The sequence below is a fragment of the Nilaparvata lugens genome, chromosome 5 (genome assembly GCF_014356525.2).
Source record: "Nilaparvata lugens isolate BPH chromosome 5, ASM1435652v1, whole genome shotgun sequence".
NCBI lineage: Eukaryota > Metazoa > Arthropoda > Insecta > Hemiptera > Delphacidae > Nilaparvata > Nilaparvata lugens.
The window spans coordinates 70657113-70674986 of NC_052508.1; the positions used below are offsets into that span (position 1 = coordinate 70657113).

General features: G+C 32.7%; 1 protein-coding gene across 3 annotated transcripts in view; it reads left to right on the top strand.

Moving 5' to 3' along the window:
* LOC111045532 (serine/threonine-protein kinase MAK) overlaps window positions 1-17874 on the top strand; it is a 55631-nt gene that overhangs the window by 13722 nt on the left and 24035 nt on the right. Inside the window, exons 1-4 of one of the 3 annotated variants that reach the window (XM_039429209.1) lie at window positions 7311-7500; window positions 8291-8383; window positions 10388-10442; window positions 16023-16144. In XM_039429209.1, coding sequence (XP_039285143.1) covers window positions 10389-10442; window positions 16023-16144 — 176 coding nt within the window. In that variant the 5' untranslated portion in view covers window positions 7311-7500; window positions 8291-8383; window position 10388. Of the gene's footprint in view, window positions 1-7294; window positions 8384-10387; window positions 10443-16022; window positions 16145-17874 lie in introns of those variants that run through there. The other 2 variants (XM_039429207.1, XM_039429208.1) reach the window with 2 other exon arrangements.

The following is a 17874-nucleotide window of genomic DNA, read 5'->3' on the forward strand; positions in this document are numbered from 1 at the left end:
GATGTCATTCATGCCAACAATGTCAAGCTGAAAAATTATTTTAATTCAATCACCACTCAATTCACTTCAATAGAGCTAACTCAACAACATTCTTTCTTATTCAACACATTGACTCTCATAAAAAATAAAATAGACGATATTATGGTGAGCTTAGAATTTTGTCGACTAAACATAATCCATTCAAGTATTCTGTCTAGAAACGAATTGTCTTTATTAATTCATTCGGCTAAATTGTCTCTCATTTCTGATGAACCCGAAATTTTGTGGCAGCTAGGGTCTGCACATTGTCATGTGAAAGATGATTTCATTACTTATTTTATACAATTGCCTTTGTATTCTCATGCCTATGAGACATTTTTTCTCCTATCTTACCCAGTCGTAAAAGGAAATGAGTTGCGAACAATTGTTGAACATCCGTCCTTCATAATTCGAAAAGATAACTCATTGTTTACAGGAGATTGTTTACTAATAAGAAATAATTATTATTGTAAGAATATGTCTAGAATAGTTAATAAGTGTATAAGTCAACTTTTAGACGATAAGGACCTTCATGATTGTAAATCTTTGGTTATAAGTGAGGCTCAACCTTTTATAAGATACATTCAAGTCATAAATAAATATTTAATGTTCAATATTACTACTTGCACTATAAGTAAACAAAATCAAAACATTACAATTTATCCAAGGAAGACTCAATTACTGAACCTTGAAGAATCAGAAAAGCTGTTTAATTTTTTAGAACCATACGTTTATTGGGAAAGCATTGTATCCTTACCCTCAGAACAACCTGCGAGAACACTATATACAAATCTATCTTTCGACTTGATCCATAAAGCTAATCTAAATATAGAACCACTAGAAATTATAGAGGATTTTACAGCTGAAAGCAATTACCTACTTCATTATATTCTTATCCCAATTGGAATTTTTGTGCTGTTGATAATAATTGCAGTTATTTATTACAAATGTAAAATCTCATTGAAATTTTGTAATCGAAATATTCCTGATAAGAAACAAATAGCTTGTAACTTAGGCGGACCGTACCTCCCAACCGAAACTCCTACTTGAAAAATTGTTCTCACACTTTTGTATTAGTATGTATTGATAACTTAGTTGAGTATTATTTTATATTGTTTTTAACCAGTTTTTGTATTTTGGGTCTTATCAGTTTTTGGTCGCTGAGGACAGCTCCAAACTTGGGGAGGGAGAAGTTATACCCATTGTTATTGTATAGTAGCTGATACAGCACTTAGAATAGTATATAAGCTCTAGTAATTAAGATTCTTTGTCTCATTTCTGTATTTTGGGCAGTTACTATGCCGGTTTGTTTCTTGAATAAATCTTTTTAAAAAGGATGTCACGTGTTCCGTTTACTTAACTCTAGGCACTTCCTATCCTCTCATGTCTATAAATGTTGCAAGAGGTAATATAAGCCAACAGATGATTTTTCAACCTCAAAAGTAGGTGGCTTACATCAATTATTGGTGAGTTATTTTAATTACACTCAATGTTTAGTACTCCATACTTTCCATTCTTATAGGAACTTGCGTTATTGGTTCTCCTTTTCTCACAATTTTGATTTGAAATAATCAAATGATCGTGATGGATATCTTGTGATAAGTGGTGGAAAGATATTTTCGCCACACTGCACAGAAAGCAGCTGTTTTACAGTCCCTAAGTAGATCTGAAAGACATTGTTTGCAGACGACTCTCCTCAGACGTCAGAACAGGTTTCTTTCGGCCTAGGCCGGAAAGAGTACCCTTTTCCAGCCGCTAACATGGAACAAAGAAAGGTGATCAAAAAACAGCTGATCAAAAAACTTTTCATTATTTGTGTTCATTATTCAATAATTAAAACATTTATAATATTATCATCTTATTGTCATTTGAAAGAATAAAAAAGTATAAACTCAACCTCCCACATAATTGAACATCATCTTTTAGGTTATTTAGACAAATCAGAATAAAAAATAAAAATACTTGGACAGTTTCCTGATATTCAGATTACCTCAGATTTGCTAGAGCTATCACCTTCCACTTCTGCTTTCGGAAGTGCTTAGTAAACAACTATTCTCATATACAGGGTGTTTCAGAAGTAGTGTCGAGAATTTTAGGGTATTGTACCTGGATGCTAGGAGACTACAAATGTCATATTTGAAGTGTCCAAAACTCAGCGGTTATCCTTATAGCTGCCATTTTGTTTTTTTCACTTAACATTTTTTATCTCAAGAACGAAATGTTGTATTGATCTGAAATTTGGCATGAATATTTATGCTATAAAGACTCAACTATAAAAATAAAAAAAAAAATTTCGTTGAAATTTTTCAAAATGGCGGCCATTTTAAATTTTTGATGGCGAATATCTCGAAAACCTCCATTTTACAGAAAATTTACAAGAGACAAAAAAGTTAGCAAATTTTTTCACGATTCCAATGATACCTAATTTATTAAGATTGGTCGAAGAATAACAAAGAAATTAATTTTTTTCGTACTGCATGCATGACCACTTTTCACCATTTAAAGATCAATATTAATTTTTTAATTCCAGATGTATTTAAGATGAAGCTTTGAAACTCGGTATGGCTCCATATGGGCAAACAGATGATTTTACAATGGTTTTCAGATGATAATGTTTGTCTTGTAAAAGTATTGTTGTTTCATTAAAAGTAAAGAACCAGATGTAGTGCTTCCTATTTCTTAGTCTCACGTTTCCTAGGTCTTATTTCTATCTTAAATTTCCAGTTTCAATATTTTCTTACGTTGCTTCTACACAAATATTTAATTATTGTAATGGAATTTAGTTCGCTGGAGTACACCGATATTCACTTCATGTATGGAGCAGCTCTTGGCAATGCGACCGAAGCAAGAAGAATGTATGCAGCTGCATTTCCAAACCGCCGTCTCCATTCCGACAAGGTGTTCACAAGAACTCACAATCGGCTGAGAGAAGTTGGTTCATTTGAACGGAACAGGGTAATTGCTGGTAGGCCTCGAGCAGTTCGAAATGTTGCTTTTGAAGAGGAAGTATTGCAGAAATTCGATTTCAATCCTAGAACGAGTACGAGAGCAGTTGCAAAGCAAATCAATTCAAGTGCTTCTTCTGTGTGGCGTGTACTAAACAAGGAAAGACTTCACCCCTTCCGCTTTCAAAAAGTTCACTCATTGGTTGAACGCGACTATGAGCCAAGAGTAAACTGTGCCCGTTGGTTTCTTCAGCAAGACATTATCCAACCAAATTTTCTAGAAAATGTGTTATTTACCGATGAGTCCAGCTTTTTGATTAGAAATAATCAAATGATCGTGATGGATATCTTGTGATAAGTGATGGAAAGATATTTTCGCCACACTGCACAGAAAGCAGCTGTTTTCCAGTCCCTACGTAGATCTGAAAGACATTGTTTGCAGACGACTCTCCTCAGACGTCAGAACAGGTTTCTTTCCAGCCGCTAACATGGAACAAAGAAAGGTGATCAAAAAACAGCTGATCAAAAAACTTTTCATTATTTGTGTTCATTATTCAATAATTAAAACATTTATAATATTATCATCTTATTGTCATTTGAAAGAATAAAAAAGTATAAACTCAACCTCCCACATAATTGAACATCATCTTTTAGGTTATTTAGACAAATCAGAATAAAAAATAAAAATACTTGGACAGTTTCCTGATATTCAGATTTGCTAGAGGAAGATCACCTTCCACTTCTGCTTTCGGAAGTGCTTAGTAAACAACTATTCTCATATATATTGTTAATTTTTATTGAATGAAAAAGACTAAGAAATTGTCAAAAAACCACTGATTTATTGATAATTAGAAAGACCGGTTTCGGTTATTACACCATTGTCAATCTCTGATAAACTAATTATCAATTATAACCGTTTTATCAGAGATTGACAATGGTGTAATAACCGAAACCGGTCTTTCTAATTATCAATAAATCAGTGGTTTTTTGACAATTTCTTAGTCTTTTTCATTCAATATGAATAATTACCACAATATCAACTTCTCAACTACACAAAAAATTGTTAATTTTTGTGTGTGGCGAAAAATAGCGTTCGCACCACGGGCAAAAATGTTTTTCCGGCTCTCAATCTTTTCTAGTCCTCTGCCTACGGCCTCGGACTTGAAACCCGATTTCGAGCCGGAAAAATCTCATTTTCTGCTCTAGGTGCGAAATATACTATATTATTAGCGTACGGCAATTGGAGTTATTGAAGAAACAGGAATAACGATTTAGGGAAAATTTTTAATTCAACCTCTAAAATACAAAAGCCATAGAAGTGAGAAGTAGAGTTCAATTTCATGAAAAATGCAAATCTCCCAAACTTAGTTGATATTCGGGCTATGAATAGAGGTTGACCTAACAAGTGTCGTGCTATAATATGAGACGTTTCGCTACAATACAGGGTGAGTTATTCACTCAAACATAAAATCTCACCTTGACTCTCAGATCAGAAAAATCAATCATCTTCAAATGCTCATAACTCAAGAATAGAAGAGAATTTCGCCAATGTGATGACATATTATTGTTCCTCTCGTCAAGCACTATCATTCCTCAGAGTTTGAGCGATTTTAATTTTTGACCATTTTGGCAAAAATCCATTAATGGATTTCATGAAAAATGCAAATCTTAAGATTTGGTTGATATTTGGGCTATGGATAGAGGTTGACCTAACAAGTGTCGTGATATAATATAAGACGTTTCGCTGCAATACAGGGTGAGTTATTCACTCAAACATAAAATCTTACCTTCATTCTTAGATCAGAAAAATTACCCTTTATTGAGCATTCATTGCCTGGACTATAGGCTACAGATAGTACCTATTCAGAAATGCTAGGGTTTGAGTCAGCTGTATAATCTTATCTGCGTAGGTAAGGCTATTTTAGTAAAGGTAACTTTATTGTATCTAGAATAATTATTATTGACCAAGCGAAGTGGGGTCTAAGATTCAAGTCGACGGTTTGGCAATTCTCTTTATGTTTAAATGCTTATATGTTGCGCATTTACGGCGAAACGCGGTAATAGATTTTCATGAAATTTGACAGGTATGTCCTTTTTAAATTGCGCGTCGACGTATAAACAAGGTTTTTGGAAATTTTGCATTTCAAGGATAATATAAAAGGAAAAGGAGCCTCCTTCATACGCCAATATTAGAGTAAAAATCAGACTATAGAATATTCATCATAAATCAGCTGTCGAGTGGATTATAAATTGCATGCCATGACGCATGCAATTCAATATCTCAATGTAACTTGGTAAAAATATCAGCAGCTGTGTAGACTATAAATTGCATGCCTTATTGAATGCAATTTTTATGCACTATTAAATAGGATGCAAATAACTTATAACAGCTTGTCTGGGCGCCTAGATGTCTTCTGGTTTTCTCGCGCTAAATTCCGGAAAGCGTTATATTATGATAATTAAATCTTGTGTAAGCATGATCTGATCAAATAAATAGTTGGTGTATCAGTGTGGATGTGCTTATGGTTTGGGACGTCGTTCAGTTATAAATGTTATTTATTCTATTGATCAAATTTTTGTTCATTAATTGATATTATATTCTTTAATTTTTATAAGTTTTGAAATTTTGTATTCTCAATTTGTTTTATTTTTACTTTTCTCATAAGAATTTGAAATCTTTGTATTTTTCATTTTTGAATTAGGTGGCATTTTTGTTGTTTGTATTATTTATTATTGCATAAGTCCGTATTATTTCTATCATTATTGTTTTTCCATCTGTATCTATAAAATTTTTATTAAAGACATATTTGGGGAAACCCATTGTCTCCATTGTGAATGAATAAATAAATAAATGAACTATTGATTGCGTGCAATAACGCATGCAATTATAATAACTTAAATAACATAGTATTGTCTCTCGAACTTTCTCTGCTCTGAACTCGGGCTGTCCTGTTGCCAGTATGTCTCGAAGGAGATTAGCCTAAAAATGTTAGCAGTTTTGATACACCAACCTCAACTACAGCCATTAGCCGTTTTCACACCGATATCTCGCCGACACGACATACAGACAGGATTTACTCTGATGCACAGTATAAGAGGAGGCTGATTTTTATAACTGCGCGAGGTCTACTTTTCACAGAACTACTAGTTAATAAGTAGTTAGTTGATAGTAACTAGTAGATTCCAGTTTTTATTCAATCGACCCATTGACTCAACAAGCGTGAGCTAATTCATGAACGACAAATGATTCAATTTTAAGTGGCAAATTTATCATTAGTTCAGTTCATCCTCTACGGCTTAATTGAAACAAAGGTTCAGTTTATCAGTTTTCCACTGTTTTGCTATTATTGCTTCACTGTTCTCTGCGTTGTTGTAGTTCTGAACTCAACATAAAAAAATCTGGTGTGGCGCACTCACACAACTTTCCTTGCCGTTATGAAAATTGATCACCTGATGCTAGTATTCCCGCGCATCTCAAGTCTACTATTCAAAGATTTGAGCCAGCTGGTGACAGGGCAATAACGCTGGAGACACACGAGGTCGGCTATCTCTTCATAGTGAATGATTTAATAGAATCAAGAATAATTTGCAATTGAATAATCACATTTTCCCGAATTTAAAGCTTATTTTCAATTTTAGGTGAAAATGTTACAGAACATTTATTGTAGAGATTTTCATGCTCAATCTACTCCACTTGATTTTTTTTTGTTTCAATTGTATCTGAAGCCTGATAATTGGGAATCTATCTGCATTGATGGGGCGGAGCTCCTGAAATTTTTACAGATATGGGACTTGTGGCAGTCGATAGAGCTTATCAATGACTTTTTTAGGTATGAATTTGATCAAAATCGTTGGAGCCGTTTTCGAGAAAATCGCGAAAAACTCTGTTTTTGACAACATTTTCGCCATTTTAGCTACCATCTTGAATTGCATTTGATCGAAATTGTTCGTGTCGGATCCTTATAGTGAAAGGACCTTAAGTTCCAAATTTCAAGTCATTCCGTTAATTGGGAGATGAGATATCGTGTACACAGACGCTCATACACACACACACACACACATACACACACACACACACACACACACACACACATACATACAGACCAATACCCAAAAACCAGTTTTTTGGACTCAGGGGACCTTGAAACCTATAGAAATTTAGAAATTGGGGTACCTTAATTTTTTTCGGAAAGCAATACTTTCCTTACCTATGGTAATAGGGCAAGGAATGTAAAAACGGCCTTCAAGATTTGGTTGTTACAGGTTTAGTGTATCAGTTTTACACTGTTTCGCTATTATTGTTCTACTATTTTCTCCGTTGTTCTAGTGCTAAACTCATCAGAAAAGAAACGGCCTTCAAGCATTTGGTGGGTGAGTCACGCTATACGCATCCACTCCACTCGTAGGGAACAGCGTACAGTTGATTTCCGTGCTTAGCGCTATTTAAACGGTGCTCCATTTAATTGAGGTTGCTTGAAGCGGCAAGCAGCCTTGTCCCCGTCTCAGGAAAAAAATAAAGAAGGCAGCTGTGGTTGTGGTGAGTTTGTTGACTTTCCGTTGCCAGGCAACCGGTTGATCGATATTCATTTCTTGGCGGAGAGAGTAATGATACAGGTAGTACAGTATTTAGTACACACTATTCAGGAACTAAACTGTTTTGTCGTGTTGATGGAAAGCTAGTTAGATAGTTACAGTTGTGAAGTGATCAATCAGTTTCAAGTGAAATATGTTTTGTCTACATATTTGCGGTTGATTTTAGTTTTGAAAAGTTTGTAATAGCCTAAAATGTGTTGTAGTTTCTTTCCTTCTTTCTCTTCATTATTGGAAAAGTTGAATGGACAGGTTGATTGAACTTGATACGGAACTTTGTTGCTTATGAAACTGTTATTGTTATAACCTTGATATTCCTCAATTTTTTAGAAATTTCTTGCCACTATCTACTTAGAGATTACTCATATAGGCTACAATCTAAATATTATTGTACCTAGTAGCTTACCTATGAAGTGTTTCTAGTGTAGTAGTTTACTGAACTGTTATTGTTATAACCTGGATATTCCTCGATTTTTAGAAATTTCTTGCCACTATCTTCTTGGAGATTACTCATATACAAGCTGAATATCATTGTAGTAATTTTCCCTTTTAGTTTTAGAACCTACATCAGATGAGTTCGAGCATTAGCATCATGAGAATACCTAATACTGGTTCTCTATTATGATGAAGTGTTGCAAAAATAATGTAATATCGTTGGATGCGAAGTGTGGATTTGTTATTGTGAGTGATGGACTAAGCTTGAGAAGTCACGTGCTCTGATAACTACTTATGCATAGGTACATAACTTTGAACCAGCTGGGAGATGGCACTTATGGCTCTGTGGTACTTGGACAACGGATAGATACTGGCGAGAAGGTTGCTATAAAAAGGTAAAACTAGTTCTATCATGAAATTGTTCATTTATTTAATTCTATTTCTTGCAATTAATATAAACTAGTTGATAAAGAATTAGTAGATGGTTTAATCTGCAATCTATTACTACGGTACATAATACAGATATTACACCATCTGTGCTGTTGGAATTATGAAAAACATAATTACTTTTTACTTTTCTTGCCCTATTACCATAGGTAAAGAAAGTATTGCTTTCCGAAAAAAATTAAGTTACCCCAATATCTAATTTCTATACGTTTCAAGGTCCCCTGAGTCCAAAAAAGTGGTTTTTGTGTATTGGTCTTCATGTGTGTGTATGAGTGTATGTGCGTTTTTGTACACGATATCTCATCTCCCAATTAACGGAATGATTTGGAATTTAAGGTCCTTACACTATAAGGATCCGACACGAACAATTTCGATCAAATGCAATTCAAGAAAGGCGGCTAAAATGACGAGAATTTTGTCCAAAACAGGGTTTTTCGCGATTTTTTTAAAAATGGCACCAACGATTTTGATCAAATTTATACCTAGAATTGTCATTGATAAGCTATATCAACTGCCACAAGTCCCATATCTGTAAAAATTCCAGGAGCCCCACCCTATCTATGCAAAGTATGATTTTAGATTTCAATTATCAGGTCTCAGGTAGACGTTTTTTTAAACAAAAAATTTTGAGTGGAAAAGATTGAGCATGAAAATCTCTTCGATTAATGTCCAGTAACGTTTTCACCTAAAATTGAAAATAAGCTCGAAATTTGAAAAAAATGTGATTATTTAATTGCAAACTGTTGGCAACTGTTGATTCTATTAAATCATTCACTATAAAGAGATAGCAGATCTCGTGTGTATCCAGCGTTATTATCCTGTCACCAGCTAGCTCAGATCTTTGAATAGTAGACTTGAGATACGCGTGAACACTAGCGTCAGGTGATCAATTTTCATAACGGCAAGGCAAGTTGTGTGAGTGCGCCACACCAGATTTTTACTTATCAGTTCTGAAAAATAAATCTGCGTTTACACAAAAGTTATTAACAAAATGTTAATAACTTAAGCCTTATAGATTCTATTAGATTGAACGGAACTTGACAAACACATATGTTCATCATGTGTATGATAATTTATGTTCAATCTAATAGAATCTATAAGGACGGAGAAATAAACATTTTGTTAATAACTCTGATGTAAACGCAGCTTAAGTTTGTATGTTTGTAACATCTCTTAATTACATTATAGTATATCTTTTATAATCTCTTAATTTTTTATATATGTAAACATTGTGCTCAATGCCTGGAAATAATTCCAAATGAATTTTGCCACTGCTGCAAACTTTTATCTTTATAGATTTTAATATATCTTAATTATTATGAACTAATAATTACCTCCCAGACGTTCAAGCACTCCACTTCCTTTTTCGATATCTGTACGGTATTATGAAAAAACATTGTAAGTGAAAAAATAATATAATGCAGTTAATGCATTGAGGTCTATCTAATGTCTATTCATCACTTAATATCATCCAAAAGTCACCAAAAAATTTATACCCTACAATAATATTTGTTCAAAAATTTTATCTATAGCCGTATTCTATGTACCTATACCTGAATAATTATCCAATAAATTTTTAGTATATAGGCTAAAGGCTACAATCATTGTTGGAGAGGATTTTGCTTGAAAGATAATTTATATTAATATATGCTATAAAACTTATGAAAATATATTTTCATAACTTACATGATAAGTCTTATTATATCTCACTTTTATTAGTTTGTTATATTTTGTTCTGTGTTCTTTTCATAACTTACATGATAAGTTCTATTAGTTTCATTATATCTCACTTTTATTAGTGTGTTCTATTTTGTTCTTTGTATTCTTTTTTGTGTCTTTTGCTCTATGAATGTGATTGCAATAAAATATTGTATTTATTTAGCATGAATATATAATATTAAGAATAGGCCTACTGAAAGGATTTAATTATTGACAATACTTTAATGTTTCAGAATGAAAAGGAAGTACTATTCATGGGAGGAAGCCATGAACCTTAGAGAAGTCAAGGTAATTATTAGGCCTATATCATTTTTTTTACACTACTAAACTTTCTTGACAAATGGATAAATATCCAGATATTCCTTAAGCTACGTTTACACCAAAGCTATTAACAAAATGTTAATAACTTAATCCTTATAGATTCTATTAGATTGAACGGAATTTGAAAAACACATATGTTTATGTATGATAAGTTATGTTTAATCTAATATAGCCAAATCTATAACGATAACATTTTGTTAATAATATCATTCAAGAAATAAAGGTATCTAGGAGCATAAATAACATTCTCAAGCTACGTTTAAACCTACGTTATTAACAACATGTTAATAACTTACTCCTTATAAATGGTATTAGATTGAACATAACTTATCATACACATGATGTGCATATGTGTCTGTCAAGTTCCGTTCAATCTAATAGAATCTATAAGGATAAAGTTATTAACATTTTGTTAATAACTAAGGTGTAAACGTAGCTTTAGAATGTTATTTATGCTCCTAGATACCTTTATTTCTTGAATGATATATTATGCTCACTAATTGCAAATTTTCAGAAATTATAAACTGATATAGCTTTCTGCAAATTATAATCACTTTTGGACCTAGTGATAAGTTCTAATAATGATTTTATTTGTCTTGAATTTTCAAAAAATATACTCTTGAATGCTATTTGTATTAATTAACAGAATAAGAGAATTTTTGCAAGTATTCTCTGTATTCTTCCAAATCATTAATAATTAATGAGTTTTTCAATACTCATTTTTTTTTTAACAAGTTGAAGGATTCTCTCATTTCCAGACAAAAAGAAGACTCATGAAAATGTTGATCAATTTCGTGTACAGTTTATAACTACGCAATGTTAGAATAATAGTGTATATTAAGCTATCATTATGTATGTAACCTACTTTACACTGATTTAAAGGAACACATTCCTGTTCTATTTCCTTGGTACTAAAAATTAACTTGAGCTCGCCTGTAACGTATATCATCAATATAGGCTGATGACTTGTGATTTATATTTAAACATTTTCTTAGAGGAACAGGACTTTAACCTCACTAGGCTCAGATTCACCCTCCACTATTGAGAAATTTGATTGACCCAATTCGTTTGAAAATACTACCAAATATTCAAATTTAATCTCAATAAAAATTCCAGCATTAAACAGGAAGGAAAATGTAGGTCTCTTACTAAAGTAATGAAATCCTCATGAATGAATTTAAGTCTCATTGGAATCAATGATGACCTCATTGCATCTAAATAGCAATATATAACTCCGGAGTTGGAGAGAGAGGGAATGCTGAAAGCCCCCCCCCCACATCCTTGCTAAAGGTGGGAATTGAACACCTGTTGCATCCTTGATTTTATTCATTGAAAAATAGGTTTAATGCTCTGCTTGAGTTGCTGAAAGAGCACACTGGCCTCCTTTGCTGTGTTGTGAAATAGATTGGATTAAACGAAAGTGTGGAATTTATCTAATATTATATAACCTTTCTATAACTATAATCGAGTGTTTAAATTCCGTAACAAATTATTTAAATTTTATAATAGGTCATGAAATTGTTTCAAGAACAAAATAATATTATTGACCGAGCGAAGTGAGGTCTAAGATTCAAGACGAAGGTTTGGCATTTATCTTAATGTTTAAATGTTTGAATGTGTATATGTTTTTATGTTGCGCATTTACGGCGAAACGCGGTAATAGATTTTCATGAAATTTGACAGGTATGTTCCTTTTTAGATTGCGCGTCGACGTATATAGGCCTACTGTACAAGGTTTTTGGAAATTTTGCATTTCAAGGATAATATAAAAGAAAAAGGAGCCTCCTTCATACGCAAATATTAGAGTAAAAATCACACTATAGAATTATTCATCATAAATCAGCTGTTTAGTGGACTATAATACCACCCGTTCAAAAATATCGAACATCTTGAAAATGTATCTTTCCATCAACTTTGGTAGACAGTTGACTATAATACTACCCGTTCAAAAACATCAAACATCTTGAAAATGTATCTTTCCATCAACGTTGTAGACAGTTGCAGCCATACCTGATAACAGCGCTCACACTCACATTCCGGGACACCACGTCACGGTACGATAGAAAAAAGCTCTATGTTTATTTAGGATTTTTTCTAGACATTTTAAATTGATAAATTATTTATTAATTTTTGAGAAAACATAACAACAGGTCAATGTAACTTACTGAGCGCGAGGTCAACTGTTCACAGAACTACTAGTTAGCCTACAGTAGACTACATAATGTAATAATTGAAAGTTCAGCTTTTTTATCATCTTGCTGTGTTAATTAATATTGTCCATAATAATAGAAATAAAATACGTTCATATAATATTTATAGTGCGACATTGTATATCATATATGTGTCACTAGTATTTTCAATGCTAGAATGTTCAAGTTATACTAATAAATTTGGTTTTGAAGCATCTAAATTTACAAATCTACTTTGTGAAAATAATTAAGGACTGAAAATTTTGTGAAGTGAACAACTACAAGACTACCTATATCGGACTATGTGTAACCTTATCTAAATTTGGGAGAGGAATAGCACAAGGTTACCTTATTTTTTCTCTCCCTATCATCTTGATGAAATGGTGTATTTATTGTATGAGTCAATAAATAAAGAATAAAGGTGGTGATAATCACTTAAAGCTTGAGCCACATAAAGGATTTTATCTAGAGTCTCATTGAGACTGATATTTTTTGAACGGTTGTCATGCCATTTATCATTAATAATAATTTGAGTTGTTTATGATGAGGAGAGAGAATAATATATTTTGTTACAGTATGTAAGATCTGTGATTTGCTGTTCTCTTTTGCAGAACATAAATAGTTATTTGTGCAACTAGTGCGCAAAGTGACAGTTTGCTGCACCGAAAGAAACGTTTACGCCCTAGCCGTAGGCGAGGGCGGAATGGTTTCTTGAGTGCAGCAGAGGAACTTTGCGCACGTATTTCACATTAAATTTTTCCTACAGTTACCATTGAATATGAAAAGTTTGTAATTATGGGTAAAATTCCCTGAAATCCATCAAATGTTTTTTCTGTGTAATTTTATTATTAATAAAAACCTTAATTTATTTAAAATTGAATAATGTAGTAAATGAATGAAGGCGGCTGTCACTGATGTGGTGGCTGTCGCTGTCATCCAGTGTTGTCCTCGTTGTCATCGTTATTATTATAACGTGCACCTCACTATACCACAGTCACTGTTACCAACTTCATTTTGATTTTACTGCTCTGGTGCTCCATATAACCTTCTAACTATTTTGCGTTGCCATGTTGCAAATCTGGAGTGCAGAACAAAATTTTCCCGCACTAGAGCGGAAAAGTGATTCTTTGCGTTCTGTAATCAGTGCAGGAATAACCACTTTTCAAGGTAACTGTAGGGAAAAATAATTATTCATACACTGTATGAAAGCAATAAATAAATTAATTCATTAAAGTAACTTAACAAGTTGAATTTGAAATCTCCACGATATTGATCTATTTGCTATTCTAATATGGTATTGAGCTTTTCGATGAACGCGGAATAGAAATGTAAATTATATTCTGTGTTACATTCTATTCATTAAAAAATTATATTCTGTGTTAAATTTTTCCTATAATGATCATAGATAAATCGTTATAAATAAAAATATAAATCTGAGTAGGTACCCTTTTTAAACTAATTAGTAGCCGAAACATGTCGTGACGAAATAAATTAAAGGGTACTCTGTATGAATGGGATTGCTCAATTTCAATCATTTTTAGAACAATTTTATAAATTCCCAAAATTTCTTGGCCTCGGAAATATTCCCGGAAATATAGTCAAATCTGTTCCTTACTGTTCCTTCCCACTGGGAATATTCCCGATTCACATCACTAGGTACTCAGATTTATATTTTTATTTATATTAAAAAGTAGACCTAAAGAAAAAATACAATAAATCGTTATATTATAGAAAGCTAAGGGTCTATATCATAAGAAACTTTCTATCTAAATGTAAGACAGACTATCTCTGTAGATAGATTAGTAACTCTAGATTAGCGTTCAGATTAGATTAGAGTCAGCAGAATAAGTTAATGACACTTACAACAGTACTATTCTACGCCTTAATAAGGCCTTATTATACGCCTATTCTACGCCTTATTATACCATTGAAATAAGTCAAGATTCTGATGTAATAATTAATGCAATACTGTATACGGTACTGTACTTGATCCAATACTCCCGCTGTTTCGGCTCCTTAGTGACGACAATCAGTTCCAGAAAGCAAGACTATACTGTAATTATTCCCAGACTTCTTCCAACCATTATCCAATAATTATTCTGTACTACGTAATCTGTGCGTTTATTATTATAGCTCAAATAGGTAGACTACTTTACTGACCTTTCACTTGAAAAGGCTACTAATTAGTGAAGTTGAGTGTTGTAATACCGTAGCTATTTTTAGGATTTAGAATAATATAGAGTTGCGTACAGACTTTCGCTCTGCTCCGCAATCGAACGTCACTCGAGCAGATCGATTGATGATCAACCGGGGAGCAAGAGTGGAACGCGAGAAGAGCTAACATCTCCCGTAACGTTCATGATCGGTGCGAGGGCGGAGCATGTTGGAGGCGCGTATATTTGTACGCATCCGACTCGAAAATATGTGTATAGTGAAGTCCACGTTATAATGACAGTGGAGAAAGATAGGAGAACAACGTTGCCGATCCTCGCTGTCTAGTCAATGCCTTCTTGACGGTAGCTGATACAGGTTTATTGATTGATTAACTGTTCTTTCTCGTTTAAAATAATCAATTATATTTTATTAAGAAAGAAATTATTCTTTTCAATAATTACATAATAAATTTTCATAATTAAGATGAAGTATTTTGTTAATCAATTATTAATTCTACATTGTTAAAAGACGATCTGGCAGCAGAGCAAAGTGAGAGATAGCGCTATCCGCTTTGTTGAATGATAGACAAGGATAGCAATACCATTGCCAATCAAACACTGCCATTATAACGTGGACCTCACTATAGCGAAGCCAATTATTGATTAAAATTATTGATAAATATTAATAGTGCGACATTGTATATCATATATGTATCACTAGTATTTTCAATGCTAGAATGTTTAAAGTTATATTAATCAGTTTGGTTCTGAAGCATCTAACTTTACAAATCAACTTTGTGAAAATAATTAAGGACTGAAAATTTTGTTAAGTGAACAACTACAAGACTTAACCTATTTGGGACTATGTGTAACCTTATCTAAATTTGGGAGAAGAATAGCACAAGATTACCTTATTTTTTCTCTCCCTATCATTTTGATGATGTACTTATTGTATGAGTATAGAAGGCATTGACAAGACAGAGGATCGACAACGTTGTTCCCCTATCTTTCTCCACTGCCATTATAACGTGGACCTCACTATAGGATACTGTACCGTATTCGTTGAATTTTATTCTTTATAAAAAGGTACCTTCATTTTAATTTCCTTGGATAAATTCTTCTAACCAAAATAGTTATTTCATTTCATATCATAAACAATTTAGATAATTTGTTCTAATATACTGGTATTGTGTTGTCTTTTTCAGTCCCTGAAAAAATTGAGCCACGCTAACGTAGTGAAATTGAAAGAAGTGATAAGAGAAAATGATACGCTTTATTTTGTTTTCGAGTATATGAAAGAGAATCTCTATCAGCTAATGAAAGACAGGTAAGAAACTTATTTTTTTTAAATAAAATTTGTTCATTTCAAGAAATTAATTTACAAATCATGTAGCCTAAATTGTGTAATATAATACACAACTGTTGTCTGTATTATAATACAGACACGGAATAAAAATAGAAAAACATTTATTTTGACACAACATGTTTAGAACTCTTTAGAGTCAACGCTAATACTATTCCATGGTTTATCAGAGATTGACATTGGTGTAACAACCAAAACCGGTCTTTCTAACTATCAATAAAATCTGTAGTTTTTGGCAATTTCTTGGTCTTTTTATTTAATTAAAGATACTTAAAATATTGTTATGATGCTTGAAATAATTTATACTTAATAATTACTAAATGATAGTTAAAATAATTATTATGTTTTCAGAGAAAAGCTGTTTCCAGAGCAAGTAGTTCGTAACATATTGTACCAAGTGCTTCAAGGCCTGAGCTTCATGCACAGGCATGGCTTCTTCCATCGAGACATGAAACCGGAGAATTTGCTATGCTGCGGTCCACAACTCATCAAAATCGCTGACTTCGGTTTGGCCCGCGAAATACGATCACGTCCCCCATACACTGATTACGTATCGACAAGGTAGGCCTATAGTGAGGTCCACGTTATAATGGCAGTGTTTGATTAGCAAAGGTATTGCTATCCTTGTCTATCATTCAACAAAGCAAATAGCGCTATCTCTTTCTCGCTTTGCTCTGTTGCCAGATCGTCTTTAACAATGTAGAATTAATAATTAATTAACAAAGTATTTAATCTTAATCATGAAAATTCATTATGAAATTATTGAATGTATAAGAGTCCCCTCTTCCACTTGAGGCTGTGCAAAGGCTAAAAAAACTATGTAACATTTTTCAAAGTTTTTTTCGGTTTGTATTACTATCAAGTTACCAAAATGAAGAAGTTTTCTCAGGAAAAAAATTTTCTCCGATTTATTACTTTTTGAGATATAACTAAACTAAAAGTTATTTTTGGTCATTTTTCATTGAATTACTTTCTCAAAAATTTATATTTCCAGATTTTTTTTGTTTTACTCAATCAACAATACCATGAAGAATTTGTCCTCGAAATTCCATGGCTTTATTTCTCACCAAATTTGAAATGACCTGTACCAAAAATTAAAACTTTATGCGCTCATATCTCAAAAAGTAATGATCGGAGAAAAATGTTTTCTTCTGAGAAAACTTTTTCAGTTTGATAGCTTGATAGCATTCAAATCGAAAAACTTTGAAAAATGTCACCAGTAGAAGGTTTTTTTAGCCTTTGCACAGCCTTAACAAAAGTTGGTAGAGTAGAGATGGTTGCAAGGAATTCTAGTCTGTATATTAGCCTTTAACTCATTATTATAATATAATAATTAATATCATACCTAATTTATCATTATGATTGCTGATCATGACATTCTCATTTTAAACTGAATTGTATACATTGAATTATTCATGATTCATTCATAAATTGATAATAAATTTTGAACATTAAATTATGAATGATTCATTCATGAATTTATACGGTAATCAATTGAATGAAATTCAGATATATTTATGACTAGCAGGTAACCCGTGCTCCGCAAGGGTCTATTTTAAAACTTGACAAACTGAAAACTTGACCAAGTGGAATCTTGAAGAGTTTGAAGTAAGGCAAGAACCATCCTTGGTTAATTAAGAATCTATATGCTTCAGTCCAGTAGTTTAGACGTGATGATGCGTCAAACATAATTT